General features: G+C 34.1%; 1 protein-coding gene across 8 annotated transcripts in view; it reads left to right on the top strand.

Moving 5' to 3' along the window:
• Positions 1-17,071, top strand: part of Nsd3 (nuclear receptor binding SET domain protein 3) — a 108,066-nt gene that overhangs the window by 44,919 nt on the left and 46,076 nt on the right. For all 8 annotated transcript variants that reach the window (XM_040268767.2, XM_021735297.3, XM_021735295.3 and 5 more), the window contains exons 5-7: positions 7,052-7,206; positions 9,424-9,939; positions 11,811-11,937. In XM_040268767.2, coding sequence (XP_040124701.1) covers positions 7,052-7,206; positions 9,424-9,939; positions 11,811-11,937 — 798 coding nt within the window. The remainder of the gene's footprint in view (positions 1-7,051; positions 7,207-9,423; positions 9,940-11,810; positions 11,938-17,071) is intronic.

The raw sequence follows: 17,071 nt of genomic DNA, 5'->3' as shown, positions 1-17,071 counted from the left end.
AGAAGCATAGCTTAAATCTGTCTGTATATAACATAGAATTTTAAGAGTGTCAAAAATTAAGAAAAGATATATTTACACTTCTCTCTCTCTCTCTCTCTCTCTCTCTCTCTCTCTCTCTCTCTCTCTCTCTCTGTCTCTCTTTCTCTCTCTCTCTCTCTCTTTTAACCAAAACACGATATGGACTAGATTCCTGAGATTGTAGCATTAGGAAGGGACTAGCTTTGTAGCCCAAGGAATGTTTGAGCTCAAAACTTACTCCTGGATATTTGCTTTGTGAACTCGCTCTAGTTGTGTGTTGAGTTCCTCATTGTCTATGACTGCTTTGCACCTAATTTTTTTTCTTTCACTTAAAGAAAGTTCTGTTGGTTCTATTAAGAAAGAGGCCGGGGTCGGGGGGTCCACTTAAGTCTGGTATATCAGGTTTGTAACACCATCAGCCATATCCATGAAACTTTGCTGTGTAGTCCAGAATCTACCTTCATATAGCAAGCAATGTGTCTTGACCGTTTTTCATCTTGTCAGTATTATGTGCTGATTAAAAGTTGGGAGAATAGAAGTGTTAGTGTGGCAGAAGTGAAAAACCAGCATTGTTGAGTGTCTACTTTTTTTCATGTGTTTTCTTTTTGCAATTCTTACAGCCTCAACACCATGAAGTAGGTAGTATTACGTCCTATGTTTCAGATAAGTAGAGTCTCAAAGAAATCTCTTTCTATAACCCCTACTATTGAACATTACTTAGATGTCAGAGGGAAATCTCTTGAATTTATCCTGTCATAGTTGATAGAAGTTGGGGGAGGCAATTGTTGTTCATGTGTTTATATAAGAAGGGTATTGGAACAGTATCTCTGAAGCACCTCACACCTCTAATAACCCATGATTCTATGAGTTGTGAAGAAAAGATAGGATTCTCTAAGACAGCCAAGTCTTCTAAAATAAAACAATTCCTGTCCCTATCTGGGCCTCCAGAATACTCTCAAAAATTGTATCCTAAGAGAGTGGTGGCTCTTCAGTTCTCACCTCAAGGGATCATTCTTTTGAGATGTTTCATATTTAATTTCTTTATGAATATCTTCTGATTTCAGCTTTTTTATGAGATACAAATGAGAGCACAATTTATGCCTCACCTGTATTTTAAAGAAAGTATTTAGACTTAGTTATGTTAATGAAAACTAATCCAGTCTGGTATCCCCTAGGCAGTCTCCTAACTTTAATGCCAGAAAAACTGATTTTGTTTATTATTACCACCAGCAATCTGAGAACTTAGGTTAAAAAAGAATGCATATTTTGATAAAAATCTAAAATGTTCTTTTTGTCTTGTTGAGATATAATTCACATACCACAAAATTTATCCCTTTGAAGGGTGCAGTTCAATGATTTTTTAGTACATCACAGAGTTGAACAGCCATCACCACAACCTAATTTAAAAAATATTTTATCACCCCCCAAAAGAAATTCTATATCCATTTGTTGTCACACCCCACCCCCAGTCCTATGCGATGAGTAACTACTGCCTTTCTATAGATTTGCCTATTTATCTGACTTCTTTCACCAACCATGATTTTGAGGTACATCCATATTTTAGCATGTATCAGTACTTTATCCCTTTTTATCATCAAATAGTATGCTCTCATATGGCTTTGTAGGATATTAAAGGAAGTAGTTTCCTGACAGTTTTTCTAAAAACCAACATAACAAAAAAAAAACACAGCATAAAAAATTTTGTTGATTATGTTTCATACCTGATGATTGGGAAGCTTTTGTGTTGCTTATTATCTGAGCTATTTTGTAAATTTTTTCTTCATCATATATAGTAATTGTTGATTTCCATATAGTTATTAGTAATTATTGATACTAGATTCTTAGTCTTGGAAGTGTATTTAATGGTTTTGCACACCATTAATAATAATAAAAATTCTTTGCAAGACCATGTTGGAAGATGTTTGGATAACATTTCTATTTTCAGTTGTATTTCATTGTTTAGGTCTCATTTTAAGTTTAAAAGCTAAAAATTAAATGCTTTTTCTGCTTTTGAAAATATTGTGTTCAATAAACCTAACAAGTATATACTGGGGTAGATGAATAATATTCCATTGCATGATATAGCATGTTCTCTTTATCCACTTACTTATTGACAGATAGGTTTTTTATTTAGTATTTTTTTTCAGAGTTTCATTCATTTGCTCCACGAATATTTACACAAATATTTGATCCACAAATATTTAGAGTAATGACTACATGTGAGGCATAGCTTAAGGAGATGGAGAAATAGCACTTGAAAAAAATGGATCAAAAATCCCTCCCCTCATGATATTTACATTCTGGTTGAAGAGACAGACTGTAAATAAGATAAATAACTAAAATATATAGTATGCTAAATAGACATGTGAAGTGGAAAAAACAAAGCACAGAAGGGGAGATAGATAGTAACTAGAAGGGGCCCACAAAAGGAACTTTCTAGGGATTGATTGGCATTTTCCACTTCATTTGTTTCATTTTATTTATTTTATTTTTAATTATACATGACAGTAGAATATATTTCTGCAGAATATGCATAATCTTATTCTGTTAGGTTCCCACTCTTGTGGTCATTCATTCATACACGATGTGGAGTTGCCCTTGTCATATATATAACTACAAGGCTAGGAAAGTTATGACCAAGTAATTCTACTGTCTTTTCTATTCCCCTCCACTTCTTGATATAGGTGCTGACTATATGAGTGTGCTCAGTTTGTGAAAATTCAGTGTATGTACACTTAAGATTTGTGCACTATTCTGTACATATTGTACTTTAATAAAAAGTTTTTTAAGCCTGTTTATGTGTGTGTGTGTGGGGGTGCACATACTCTCAACTTCAAAGTGTCAGAATATGTAACTATAATTAAAAGTTTGGAGGTAATTCCTTTTCTGTTTGTATAATTAATAGATATGTAAATAAAGATTTTTATTGAGAATTTTAATTAGTATTACATGATACCTATTTTTACTTTTTTTTTACTAAATAATTTGCTTTTATTTATAAAGTATTTCATGACTACTGCTTGAAAATAGAGTAGTTTGCAGTAATAATTTGTAAAACTACATTTTAAAAAATTTATAACAGTATTTAAAAATTATAAAACAATTATTAAAATTAACAAAGTGCATTAAGTAACTTATTTTTTATTTTTTTATTTATATATGACAGCGGAATGCATTACAATTCTTATTACACATACAGAGCACAATTTTTTATATCTCTAGTTCTATTTTTACTTTTAACCCCAGCAATATTTTTTAAGTTTAAAACTAAATGGCTTTATCTTTGCCTTATTTTTCTTTTCTTTTAATATATATTTTTTAGTTGTAGATGGACACAATACCTTTATTTTGTTTATTTATTTTTATATGGTGCTGAGGATCAAGTCCAGTGCCTCACACATGCTAGACAAGTGCTCTACCATTGAGCTACAACACCAGTCCTGCCTTATTTTTCTTATATAAAAACATTTCCTTGCTGGGCACTGTAGCATTCTCCAATAATCCCAGTGATTTGGGAAGCTGAGGCAAGAGGAGGCCAAATTTGAGGCCAGCCTTAGCAACTTTAGTAAGACCCTGTCTCAAAATAATAAAATAAAAAAGGGCTGGACATATAGCTCAGTGGTGGAGTACACCTGGGTTCAATTCTCAGAATTCCTCCCTAAAAAGGTTTTTTTCACATTTTTCTGTAGAAAATTTAGTTCATTATTCAGAAACAGATTTGCTTGTTTTTTTGTTTTTCATGTCTTAAGGTTTTTGTTTCCCTCTTATAGTTTTTAGTTACAAAAAAGGAAGCACTAACAAATAGGCAAATTGTCTGACCTTCTTCCTCTAAAGTAAGTAATTCAGTGGAAGAGTTGAAAATATAGATGAAGGGCTGGAGATACAGCTCAGTTGGTAGAGTGCTTGCCTCACATGCGAAAGGCCCTGGGTTCAATCCCCAGCACCACAAAAAGAAAAAAGAAAGAAAGAAAATAGAGATGAAAATGATATTATGTTCCCTATGAATTCTAGTTTTTGTGTTTTTAACTGTAAAGTCCACTGGGATTCTGTTTGCTTCTGAATGAGTAACTTTGACTTTTGGGAACAGATTATGTGCTAGATTCTTTTAATTCTACTTCCTATACCAATCCACCTAACCTCCAAACTCACCTAATTAGTTTAGGTTATATTTCTGTTTTTCTCCCCTAAATTGGATGCTTGGATTTTTTTTTAATATTTATTTTTTAGTTGTTGTTGGACACAATATATTTTGTTTATTTAATTTTATGTGGTGCTGAGGATCGAACCCAGGACCTCGCACGTGCTAGGGGAGCGCTCTACTGCTGAGCCACAACCCCAGCCCCAGTTACTTGGATTTTTTGATAAATTTTCCTTGATTTTTTTATAATTAGATTTGTGCTTGGTTCTTTCTTCTCAGATTAAATGTGGAAATCTAGGTTGTGTGTGTTTCTCTCCTATTAGGCTATTTTGCATATGAAATGTTAATTTGTTTCCAAAATAATGCCTTAGATAATTTTTCATTAGTGTATAGTAAGATGTGTCAAACCTAAACTGTAATAGATTTTAGTTGATGACATCAGTACACTTTCAGCCTATCCGAATTGTTTTTCTACTCACATCTGTGTTTTGTCTTTTTCCCTACCTGAATTATCATGGACTCTTTGAGAAGATCCATTTCCTTCATTTTTCTATTGATCTGATACTTTTTCTCTAGAACAGTGTTTTTCAAATTATCTCTGATAGAAGACCAGTTTTTGTTCTTTAAAGTTTTTAGTCCACCATAGATCAATACTTATATAAAATTTAAAAAGCTTATTTTTAAAAAATGAAAGCCTCCCCACCCCATTCCAATACAGAATGCAAGATCTCTGATCTTATGTCTAGGTGTCTCGATAATATCAAATTGATAACATAGTTTCTGAATGCTTACTGTCATCTCTATTACTTAGTTTGTTACAGTCTGGCTTATTTGGACCATGCTTTCAAAGTACCACTGGTGCTTCTAAGACTTTAATACTAAGGATTGAACCCAAGGATGCTTAACCACTAAGCTACATTCCCAGCCTCCTTTTTAAAAATTTTTTAAACATTTATTTATTTTGGTACCATTCTGGTACCAAACCTAGGCTGCTTAACCACTGCATCTCATCCTTTGCCCTTTTTATTTTGAGACAGGGTCTTGCTAAGTTGCCAAGGCTGGCAATCCTCCTTAAACTTTCAATCCTCCTGCCTCAGCCTCCTAAGTAGCTGGAATTATAGATATTTGCCACAGTGCACAGTGTAGCACTGCTCTTAAACAGCAGTTCTTGGGTATTTTGGTCCCAGGACTCTTTTTACCAAAAAGTTTTTGTTGATAGATTTTTTTTTAATTTATATGTGACAGCGGAATGAATTATAATTCTTGTTACACATATAGAGCACAATTTTTCATATCTCTGGTTGTATACAAATTATAATTTTATAGGTTATATCTATTACTATTTATATTGAGAAATTTTTAAAAATATATACTAATTTATTTAAAATAATACTTATATTAATTAAATTTTTTGAAAAACCCTTTTCCCAATAAATATTAATGAGAAAAGTGGTATTGTTTACATTTTTGTAAATCTCTTCAGTCTCTGGCTTAATGAAGATGCTGGATTCTGATACTTCTCCATTCTGTCATAATTTATTGTTTTGGTTACAGTAAATATACTACCTCAAACAAATTTTCAGTAGGGAAAGGAAAGAGTATTTTAATAACCTTTTTAGATAATTGTGGATATTTTTCTTTGATATTAAACCAAAGCTCAACAAGTGGTGGATTAATTACAACGTAGAATCTGAAATAATTTCAATGAGCTTTTTGTACTTTGTTACATAAAAATTCACTGGTTTTACTTGCACTTTGTATGAATCTTTTATCTTTCATGATTTTATAACACCTTACATGTATTGCCCATTTAAAAACTCTTGGTTCCTGAATCATGTGGCTTTTTCAAATATTGACACATTCCCTTACAGATATTCTTTTAAAAATTGATTATTGGGAACCTGGCAGACTCTGGAGCAAAGACAAATTTTTCAGAATTCTAATTTTGCTTGAAAAATCAGATTTTATTATTGGCACAAAATAGTGTTGTTTTCCTTGAAGTAAGAAAGATCATTTTCAAGGAGATACCTGCCAAACACTCAAGTTTGAATTACTATAGTTCTTTCAGTCACACTTTCTAGTAAAAATAGTATTTATGGAAACCTGGCCAAGTCACCCTGCTTCTCAATCACACTAATGTCTTTTCTCAAGACAACAGGCATATTCCTATCTGCAAAAGTGTTTTATTAATTCTTTTATTTCATCACACAGAGTATTGAAGGGGCCTGTATTCAAGGTCCAAGATTTAGTAAAATTAATAATTTGGACTGCTTAACAGTGATAAATAGACTTTTTTTAAAAAGTGCCACTTTATGGCTATGAAAAACACAGTAACAGTGGTGCAGTTTGGGGCCTTCTGTTTGTGTCTATTTGTGCTAGGATGCCAGCAGTCTCTTCTGCTATTGTTTTTTCACTAGCAAAAATGTAAACGTCAACATAATGAGAAAGACAAATAATTATTATGAAAATGGTTTTGACCTCACAGAATCCCTGGAATAGCCTCACATTTATTTAGCTTAGAAGAACAACTTGATCAGTATTTGGCATTTAAAAGTCTGAGGAAACATCTCAAAAGATTTTTTGAAGGAAACATTATTAATTTATACCCTAGTTGGTTTGTAAAAAGATTGGAGGCAAATAAAAATAAATCTGATAATTAGCAGACTTCCTGCTTTTGTTCTTTTATAACTTGCTGCACTGATTTTAATCATCTGGAGTGATTTTTACAATAGCTATTAGTTGTATAATTGGTAAGTATTGGGATATATCTTTGGATAATTCAAAATATCTGGGTTTTAGTGGGAGTGATACTGAGGAACCTGGGGTAGAGGTCCTTTTGGCAGTGTATGTGGATGCTTACATTCTGAAATGATTAATAAGAATTTTTATTTACAGGTGCCCGGGAATATCATGTTCAATTTTTTAGCAACCAGCCAGAGAGGGCATGGGTTCATGAAAAGCGGGTACGAGAATATAAAGGTCATAAACAATATGAAGAATTACTGGCTGAGGCAACCAAACAAGCCAGCAATCACTCTGAAAAGCAAAAGGTAACTCAGTATCTTATTAATATGTTTATTAGTCTGATTTTTTTTTTTTTTTTTTTTTTTTGGTTGGGTGCTGGAGATCAAATCCAGGGGCTTGGATTTGATCAATTCCCACAAAGGTACATACCAGGTTCTTTAATTTGATACTGGGAGTTGAACCCAGAAACATTTTACCACTGAGTTAGATCTATAGTCCTCTTTTAAATTTATTTTTTATTTTGAGATAGGGTCTCACTAAGTTGCTGAAGATCTTGCTATGGTACTGAGACTAGCCTCAAACTTGAAATTCTCTTGCCTCAGCCTCTTCAGTTGCTGGGATTATGGGCATGTGCCACCATAACTGATGGTATATATTTTTAAAGAATTTAATAATTTAGAATAATTTTTCATACTTGAATTCAGACAACTGTTAGAATGATTTGTTATTTTTAACTTTTTAAAGCTCAGTTTTAATAACTAAATGATCAGTAAGTTTGTAAGTAAGTTGATAAGTTTTACATAAAAACATTGTTATATAAACAACGTATTACTCTTATAAACCTTAACTATCTGCTTAATACAATTCTGTAAATTGTATGTTGAGCACATGTTAGTGAAATGTAGAGTTTGCCAGGGATTTTTAATCATTTTCCTCCTTTAGCATTGTTAAGTAATTCCTCTATTTTTTTGGGGGGGGGGTGGGCCGGGTACAGGGGATTGAACTCAGGGGCACTCTACCACTGAGCCACATCCTCATCCCTATTTTGTATTGTATTTAGAGACACGGTCTCATTGAGTTGCTTAACACCTCACAGTTGCTGAGGCTGGCTTTGAACTTACAATCCTCCTGCCTCAGCTTCCAGGGTCGCTGGGATTGTAGACATGCCGGCTCATTATTCCTCCTTTTTAAAAATTTAAATTTAATTGTGTGTGTATGTGTGTGTATGTGTTAGATTTTTATTTTTGTTTTTGTTTGGGGTGTGTGTGTGTGTGTGTGTGTGTGTGTGTGTGTGTGTAATGCTGGGATCAAACCCAGAGCCTCTTGCATGCTAGTTAAGTGCTCTACCTCTGAGCTACATCCTCAGCCTAAAGATTTTTAATTCTTCTTTACTCTTAATTAACAAAGTTGTTTTAAGAAAATAAAGACTATACAAGTGATGAAACCAGGAAATATGTTTTATATGGTGGTGGATAGAAATTTGATGTAAACTCTTGATGATCTGTCTAGTCAAGCTATTTTTGGTTTATTTGTTTGGTTGGTTTTGGGGAGTGCTAGGGATGGTATCCAGGGCTTTGCTCATGCTAGGCAAGTGTCCTACCACTGAGCTACATGCTCAGCCCAGAGATTTTAAATTCAACTAATTACAATGTGGGTCTCTTGTGATTCAGAAATTTGACATTTTTATACTTTAAAGGCTAAGTTTTGTCATAGATTTTGATTAATTTTTATCAGGTTTACATTTTATAGATTTAAATATCAGTATTTGACATAGACAATACCATCTACAGTTTTATTAACTAGTTTCTGTCAGTTTAGCTATCTGAATAACTCCTAATTTTTTCAGTCACCTCCTATACTTCTATACCTGTTTTATTCATCTCATACACCTTGAGCTTTCTTATCTCTTGCCAATATAGTCTTCTAATTAGTCCTGGACTTAAAAGGCCTGTGGAAATTGTGATCCAAGCTTATTTTTCTTTTAAACATATCTGTTTTTCTTCATCTTGTTCCTTGTGCTCATGCCTTTTGCTTCATTCTGTCCTGTCTGCATTATGGTACAGACTAGCAGTACATCTTTAAATGTTAGCTTTCTGCAGGTAGTTTTGATGTGGTGATCACTCTCCACAGCACCCTGACTTACCTACCCTGAATCCCTAAAAATGGAGAGAAAATAGGAACTTTGGGTCATTTTTAATGTTAGTGTTAATTGGTCACAAGAAGTAATTATTTTTCTAATCCTTCTTCTCTCTTCCCTTGTTATCGATAGCTTTTTATGAATATGAATGAGGACGACTCCCTCTTGGGGACTTGTGCAGCAGAGTGGTCCAAAGAAGGATATAAAAATAGACCTTTATGCTATATAGAGTAATGCTAATTTGTCACAAGTTATGGAGTTAGAACACTCAGTTATTTTGAACTCAAAATATTAATATACACTGGAAAGATAATAGGATATATGTTGGTTTTAGTGTACCTCCTAGATGAAAGCATGTCACATAATGGTTGTACCTTTTTTAAAGATTCGGAAACCCCGACCACAGAGAGAACGTGCCCAATGGGATATTGGCATCGCCCACGCAGAGAAAGCATTGAAAATGACTCGAGAAGAAAGAATAGAACAGTATACTTTCATCTATATTGATAAACAGCCTGAAGAGGTTTTATCCCAAGCAAAAAAGAATGTTGCTTCCAAGACTGAAGTTAAAAAAACCCGGAGACCCAGATCTGTGCTGAATTCTCAGCCTGAACAGACTGATGCTGGGGAGGTGGCCTCCTCACAGTCGAGGACTGAGATTCGGAGACAGAGCCAGAGGCGGCACACAAGCGTGGAAGAAGAAGAACCACCTCCTGTTAAAATAGCTTGGAAAACTGCAGCTGCTCGGAAATCCTTACCAGCTTCCATTACAATGCACAAAGGGAGCCTGGATTTACAGAAATGTAACATGTCTCCAGTTGTGAAAATTGAACAAGTATTTGCTCTTCAGAATGCGACAGGAGATGGGAAATTTATCGATCAATTTGTTTATTCCACAAAGGTAACCTCCTTTTTTTATGGACTCTTGGGGAAGGGTATTTTAAACACAGTTAACCTTGGCGTTTAAAATAATAACATAAGGACATATTTAAATGCTTTTTGTATCTACCACATTTAAAATATACAATCATGTTTACTCTTTCCACAAAGAATACATAGGCAAAAAGATTGTTTTTCTTCTGTTTTTTCTCTCCTCTTTTGTAATATTCCCATCTGTAGTTGATTAATCTTGAGCTATGCAGCCAAAATTGAGCTTAGCTCCCAAAAGTCATGGGAAAAAACTGGGCAATTTGCCTGTTTCTAGTTTGTATAGTTAAGGTTTTTTTTTATTGTTGCAAAGTTTGCTTCTTATTAAAATTATTTTTTTCAGTTATCTGAATTAGCCACTGCTATAAAAACTACTGTAATACTTGTGCCTGCTGGCCTGTTCTGTTGTACCAGAAGTTTTGTTAGACCCCTTTTGGCTTAGGTTGTCTAACTGCATTTTAGAGAAATTCCAGTACTATGTTTGTCCCTCCCTTAATTAATTGTAGTGATAACTTGGGTAATGGGTAGAAATAGCCTCTACAAACTGATTGTCTCCATCAGGCTGCCCTGGGCCTCTATTTAATACACTTATACTTTAGCTTCAAGACATTAAAACTCTTTCATAACTTTAGTATTATCTATATACCTTCTCACCAACATCCCAAAATTTTGAGTTTATGATTTTGATTTAATTGTAGCTCACACACATGTACTTTAAAGAATTCTGTGCTTATTTTTTTCAAACATAGTCATGTGGACATTAAAATAATTAATTAAATATAGGAATGCCCTATCAGCAATATATTTTCTTTTTTTTTTTCTTTTGGTACTTAGGGATTGAACCTAGGGGTGCTTAACCACTGAGCCATATCCCCAACCCTTTTCTTATATTTTATTTAGAGACAGGGTCTGCTGAGTTATTTATGGCCTTGATAGGTTGCTGAGGCTGGCTTTGAACTCATAATCCTCCTGCCTCAGTCTCCCAAGCTGCCGGAATTTCAGGCATGTGCCACTACGCCCAGCAGTAATATATTTTCTTAATTAATCGTTTTCTGCCATAAGTTCAACGGATTTCAGTAAGGCTAAACTACTTGCAGAAGCTTAATTTGCAGTTTCTACTTGATTGTTTTCATGACAAATGAATATTTTGCACCTTTTAAAAAATGTGAATTGGCTTTATTCTTAGAGCTACTTTTATCTGTTTCTGTATGCACAAATCAAATTTTATCACTCCTCCTCCCCCAAGAATGCTACTTAAGATTTGAGATAAAATTGAATTTTTAAAACTCTATTTTAAAATATACATTAACAAATTACTTCTTTACTTCTATTCCATTACATTAAAAATACCTAAATTGAGACCTCAATTAATTGTATCTTCCTCTGTCTTCTCCAAATTGTTTATTTGGTCACATTTTGATCATTATGAATGATATTTCTGTATCTAAGGATGTTCTTGTCTCTTAAGCCATGTCAGTTTTTCTGTTTTTATTACTTTGCTGAAAGAAAATGATTGGAATTATCTTACTATTATATATGTAAAGGAAGAAATAATTCAGACTAGAAAATATTCTGTTTATGACAGAAAATAGGGTAAATAGACTCATTTTTAAGGAATATTTATTGTCTAGACTTAGTTTTTACCTTCCACATCATTTCATTGTACCTTTTAGAATATATACTGTGATGCCTTAATAAAATTGTTTCAATACTAGCTAGGATACATTAAATGTAATTAAAGGCCATATAAATTCAAGCAAATTATGATCAAGGTAAGACATCTTTATAAGTCCATGATGCTATTTGCCTGATAATCAATTATTTTTACTTTGCCTTATTTTAAAGGGAATTGGTAACAAAACAGAAATAAGTGTCAGGGGGCAAGACAGGCTTATAATTTCTTCACCAAACCAGAGAAATGAAAAACCAACACAGAATATATCATCTCCTGAAGCAACATCTGGTCTAACAGGTGGGTATAAATGAGTAGTATATAGATTCACTTTGAGAAGTCTCTTTTCTGCAAATAACATGGTAGCTCTGTTCCAAGAAACTTCTGTTATCAAAAGTAAATTACAGGCCAGGCGCTGTGGCACACACTTATAATCCCAGCAGTTTGGGAGGCTGAGGCAGGAGGATCATGAGTTCAAAGCCAGCCTCAGCAAAAAGCAAGACACTAAGCAACTCAGTGAGACCCTGTCTCTAAATAAAATACAAAAAAAGGGCTGGGGATGTGGCTCAGTGATCGATTTTGCCTCTGAGTACAATCTCCAGTACCCAAAAACAACAACAAAAAAGTTGAATTTTAAAAGCAACTATTTCATTAGGAAAGAACGGGTTGGAAGCTAGAGAGCTTTATCCATAGTAACAGTTATTTTTTTCCTACAGGAGTTTAAATAATGGGTTGGTTCTATTAACCTATAGCAATAAAATCTTAATATGTATGAGTAAATGCACCATTTGATTCTCTTTCCATGAGAATAAAAGTTTTATATTTCTAGTACTTTTAGCATATTCTTACCATTTCCTCCTTTATCCTCTATTAAACAATCTGCAGATGCCAGAGCATTTTTCATTATTCTTAGTTGTGCTACAGGTGCCTGGGACCTAACTGTCCTAATGTAACCTGTTCTCTAATTAAGAGATACATGAAAATGAGACTCTTATACTTTCTTAAAGAAAAAATGCCTATATTTGGTAATGTTGTGTCTTTGTTTGTTTGTTTGTTTGTTTGTAATACTGGGACTTGAACCCAGGGGTGCTCTACCATTGAATCACAAACCCACCCCTTTTCATTTTGAGACAGGGCCTTGCTAAGTTGCCCAGATTGGCCTCTAACTTATAATATCCTGTCTCAGCCTCCAAGTAGCTGGGAATACAGGTGTACACCACCATAAAGTAATTTTTTAAGGAGACTGACTTACTAAGGTTCTGAAGAGTTTTAACTGACTGGTGGTTTGGTTTTTATAACAGTTTTTTATCAGTAGTATTTCTGTAATACTGCTTCACATAGCCATCAAGAAAACAGTTAAGTATTAATTGGCTTGGTATTTGAAATCTTAAAGAGACTTTGTTTTACTTTGTTCTTTTATTTATTTTTATTTTTTGGAATCAATGAAGGGACTATATAACAGGAAAAAACAAAAATGATAAACTGTTTCTGTCTTACTGTATTTTGACAACACACTTAATTGAACTACATAGGTAGGTAGGTAGGGGTTCCCCCCCCCATACTAATTCTCTAATACCACCTGGGTGTCCTATGATTCAGTTCAATTCTCACACTTTCTACCTGAAGTTAGTGTCAGATCTCACAGGTTAAGGGTTCAGTCCCACAAGACTGCCTCTCCTTTAGATTTCTCCAGAATTTCTGATTGACCAGCTATACATTGAGGTTCTCATAATACCCTTCTGCGGTCCAGTCATTTGCTAGAGTGACTCACAGAACTCAGGAAGGTACTTACGTTTACACATTAATTTAAAGGGTATTACAAAAAGTACAGCAGTATAGGAGAGATGTATAGGGCAAAACAAGTGTAAAGGGTTATGGAACTTCCATGTAGTTTCTGGGATCACTACTCTACCAGGCACCTCCATGTGTTCCTAAGCCCAGAGTTCTTCAGACCCTATGGTTCAGGGGTTTTATAGGAGCTTCATCACATAGACACAATCAGTTATTAACTCCATATTCAGCCTATCTCCTCTTCTTGGAGGATGGGGAAAACTTTTCATCGTGGCTTTGTCTTTCTGGTGACCAGCCTCTTCCTAAGTGTCCACCAAGAGTTGCATTATTAGAACAGAAGACACATGGCCATCTAGAAAAATCCCAAGAGATTGGGAGCTCTGTGTGGGAAACTGGGGTCAAAGATCAAATATTAAAACAAAAGATGCACCTCGAATTCCTGTTATTTAGGGAATTACAAGAAATTTAAGGAGCTCTGGGCCAGGAACCAGGAGGCAGAGACCAAATACATACATTTTATTATATCATAATATACATTTTATTGATCACAGTGTTATAGTAATCAAATAATATTCTAGAAGGGTCAGAGTCTTAAGACATGAAGTAATATTCTTTAATTGGTAGTAACTCAGGCAAACCTGTGATGGAGAGGCATGAAGTTACAAATATTTTTGCAAGGAAATTTAAGTAAAATTCTGATTTATAAAAGCTAAATGAAGGAGCTGGATTTGTGGCTCAGTAGTGGAGTGCTTGCCTGATACATGTGAGGCACTGGGTTCAGTCCTCAGCACCACATAAAAATAAATGAAAAAATAAAAGTGTTATGTCCATTTAAAACTAAAAAATATATTTAAAAAAAAGCTAAATGAAAACAGTCACTGTTCAGAAAAGTATTTGAGTCAGCTTCCTAAAACAAGTGATGGGGGCTGTAGGATAGGGAGAGGTAGTGCAGAGGACATGGAACACATACATTGGATGAAGCATATTAAACAGTATGCCTTCATGCAATATCTAGTTGGGAAAGGAAACTGAATTTTAAAAAGGAGGGAGTAGCAAGTTTCAGAAAATGGATGGTAACTTGTGTAATTTCAAAATACATAATACAAAAAATACCATTTAATAAAATGAAATTGTAATGTTGAAGGAATGAGAAAATAGACTTATATTTTGCATTAACTAGTCATAATTAGAAATGTTTGCTTTCCTCTTTCTCTGGTGTATTGTAAATTATATAATATGTCCATATTATATTTAATTTGTGTATGTGTATGTGTGTGTGTGTGCAGTCCTGGGGAATGATTCAGGGCCTTGAACATAAAGTGCTAGTAGGTAAGCATTTTACCACTGAGTTTTGTCCCCCACCCCCTTCTTTCAATATATTTTTTAATATTTATTTTTTAGTTGTAGTTGGATACAGTATCGTTAATTAATTTATTTATTTTTATGTGGTGCTGAGGATCAAACCCAGGGCCTTGACCGTGCTAGGCAAGCATTCTACCACTGAGCCACAACCCTTGCCCCCTCTTTTTTCAATATTAAACATACCTTTTAGCCTCAACTTTTCATAGTTAGGCATATCAGTTTTGTTCTGTTGCTTTAAACTATTGTTGTCTCAATTTAAGTGTGATACTTGAAGGACCTTAATATTTAAAGTCCTAACTAAGGAGAAAGTGAATTATACTCTTATTTTACTGGAGTTTATTTTTTCCCTTTCCCTCTGCTGTGGAACATTTTATTTTTACGTAATTTTTCACTGTAAGATTTAAACTTTATGAATTCTCATTTTCCTTTTTTTGTTTAAGTAGAAGGTATAATTTTTTACATCTGGAAAAAGTGGACTTAGTACCTTCCTTAGGCAGGTGCATATAATTTAGGTTGTAAATTAAGATTGGACCTTACTTTAGGAATGGGTTCTCTAAAGTTTGGTCTGGATTTCAGTTTGATTACCATCTGTGATTGAAAAGCATACTTTTGTCTTTTTAAATGGCCATTTTGCATTTTTGTGAAAATAACTTTTAGTAGTGGAAAAGTCAGAAAAGAGACGTGTTTTCCCTTCAGAAGTCAGTTGCCTTGTCTCACCTGATGTTAACAGTTGAAGAAGCATTTCTGAGCTTTTTCTTAGTAAACATAGGGGATATATCAAATATAAGGCACTGCTATGTTTTTGTAGTTTGAAGAATTATATTTTCATTTACACTAGTTTCTGAGCTGTTTTCCAGATCCCAAGATGCTCACCTCTTTTTTCTTGGAAAATGAAAATAGTACTTGTTTTCTGTTTCCAGAGTAATTCAAAGAAGTCATGTTGCCTACCCTTCTGTAAGGCAGTAGATAAAATCTCAACTGCACTTCATTGTGCAATTATAGTGTAATCCTCAGAACAAATACAGGTTTTTGCTTGCTTTTAAAAAATTATTTATTTATTTTTGTAGTTGTAGATGGACAGAATGCCTTTATTTTATTTGTTTATTTTTATGTGGTGCTGAGGATTGAACCCAATGCCTCACACATGCTAGGTAAACTCTCTACCACTGAACTACAGCCCCAGCTCTTTTGTTTGCTTTTAAGCAGTTTCATTTTCATTTTTGTCTGCCTTAGTAGTACTTGAATATTGGTGATTATACTGAAGAATGGATTTCTGGTATACCCTGGTGGGTCTATGAGAATAGGAGTTGTCTTGGTAAACATTTTCATCAGTGTAAGAATAGTGAGAGTAAAGGAAGAAGACTTCTCTGCTAAAAAGTAACCAGAACTCCAAAATATACTAATATAAAACTACCTACTCCTCAGCAAAAACAAATTGGTGGGGTCTTTCTTTGTTTTGGCTTTGAACTAAGGTGAAGGAAGCCATTTACATATGTCTCAGAGCAGTAAATTAGAAAATTTAAAGGTTACCTGGAAAGCTCTGTCAGAGTAGCTTCTTCCATCTGATTTTTTTCCTTTCTTTTTTTTTTATTGGATTTTTTAAATATATGACAGCAGAATGCATTACAATTCATACTATACATATAGAGCACATTTTTTCATATTTCGGCTTGTATATAAAGTATATTCACACCAATTTGTGTCTTCATACATGTACTTTGGATAATGGTGTTCATCACATTCCACCCCTCTGCCCTATCTATAGAGTTCAATTCTTTCTCCCATGCTCTTTCTCCCTACTCCACTTTGATTCAACCTCCTTATATCAGAGAAAACATTCAGCATTTGTTTTTGGGGGATTGACTAACTTCACTTAGCATGATCGTCTCCAACGCCATCCGTTTACCTGAAAATGCCATGATTTTATTCCTTTTTTAATGCTGAGTAATATTCCATTGTGTATATATGCCACTTTTTTTTTTTATCCATTCATTTACTGAAGGGCATCTAGGTTGGTTCCACAGTTTAGCTATTGTGAATTGTGCTGCTATAAACATTGATATGGCTGTGTCCCTATAGTATGCTGTTTTTAAGTCCTTTGGGTATAGACCGAGGACAGGGATAGCTGGGTCAAATGGTTGTTCCATTCCCAGATTTTCAAGGAATCTCCATATGCTTTCCATATTGTCTGGCTTCCATCTGATTTTATAGGAGTTCTTAATATTTTCTTTCTGAGGCAAGCAGAAGGAAGCACCAGTCAGGTGGTCCAAGTAGTGAAGAG

This window comes from Ictidomys tridecemlineatus, chromosome 14 (genome assembly GCF_052094955.1).
Source record: "Ictidomys tridecemlineatus isolate mIctTri1 chromosome 14, mIctTri1.hap1, whole genome shotgun sequence".
Lineage (NCBI taxonomy): Eukaryota > Metazoa > Chordata > Mammalia > Rodentia > Sciuridae > Ictidomys > Ictidomys tridecemlineatus.
This window is presented reverse-complemented; position numbering and strand designations above follow the sequence as displayed.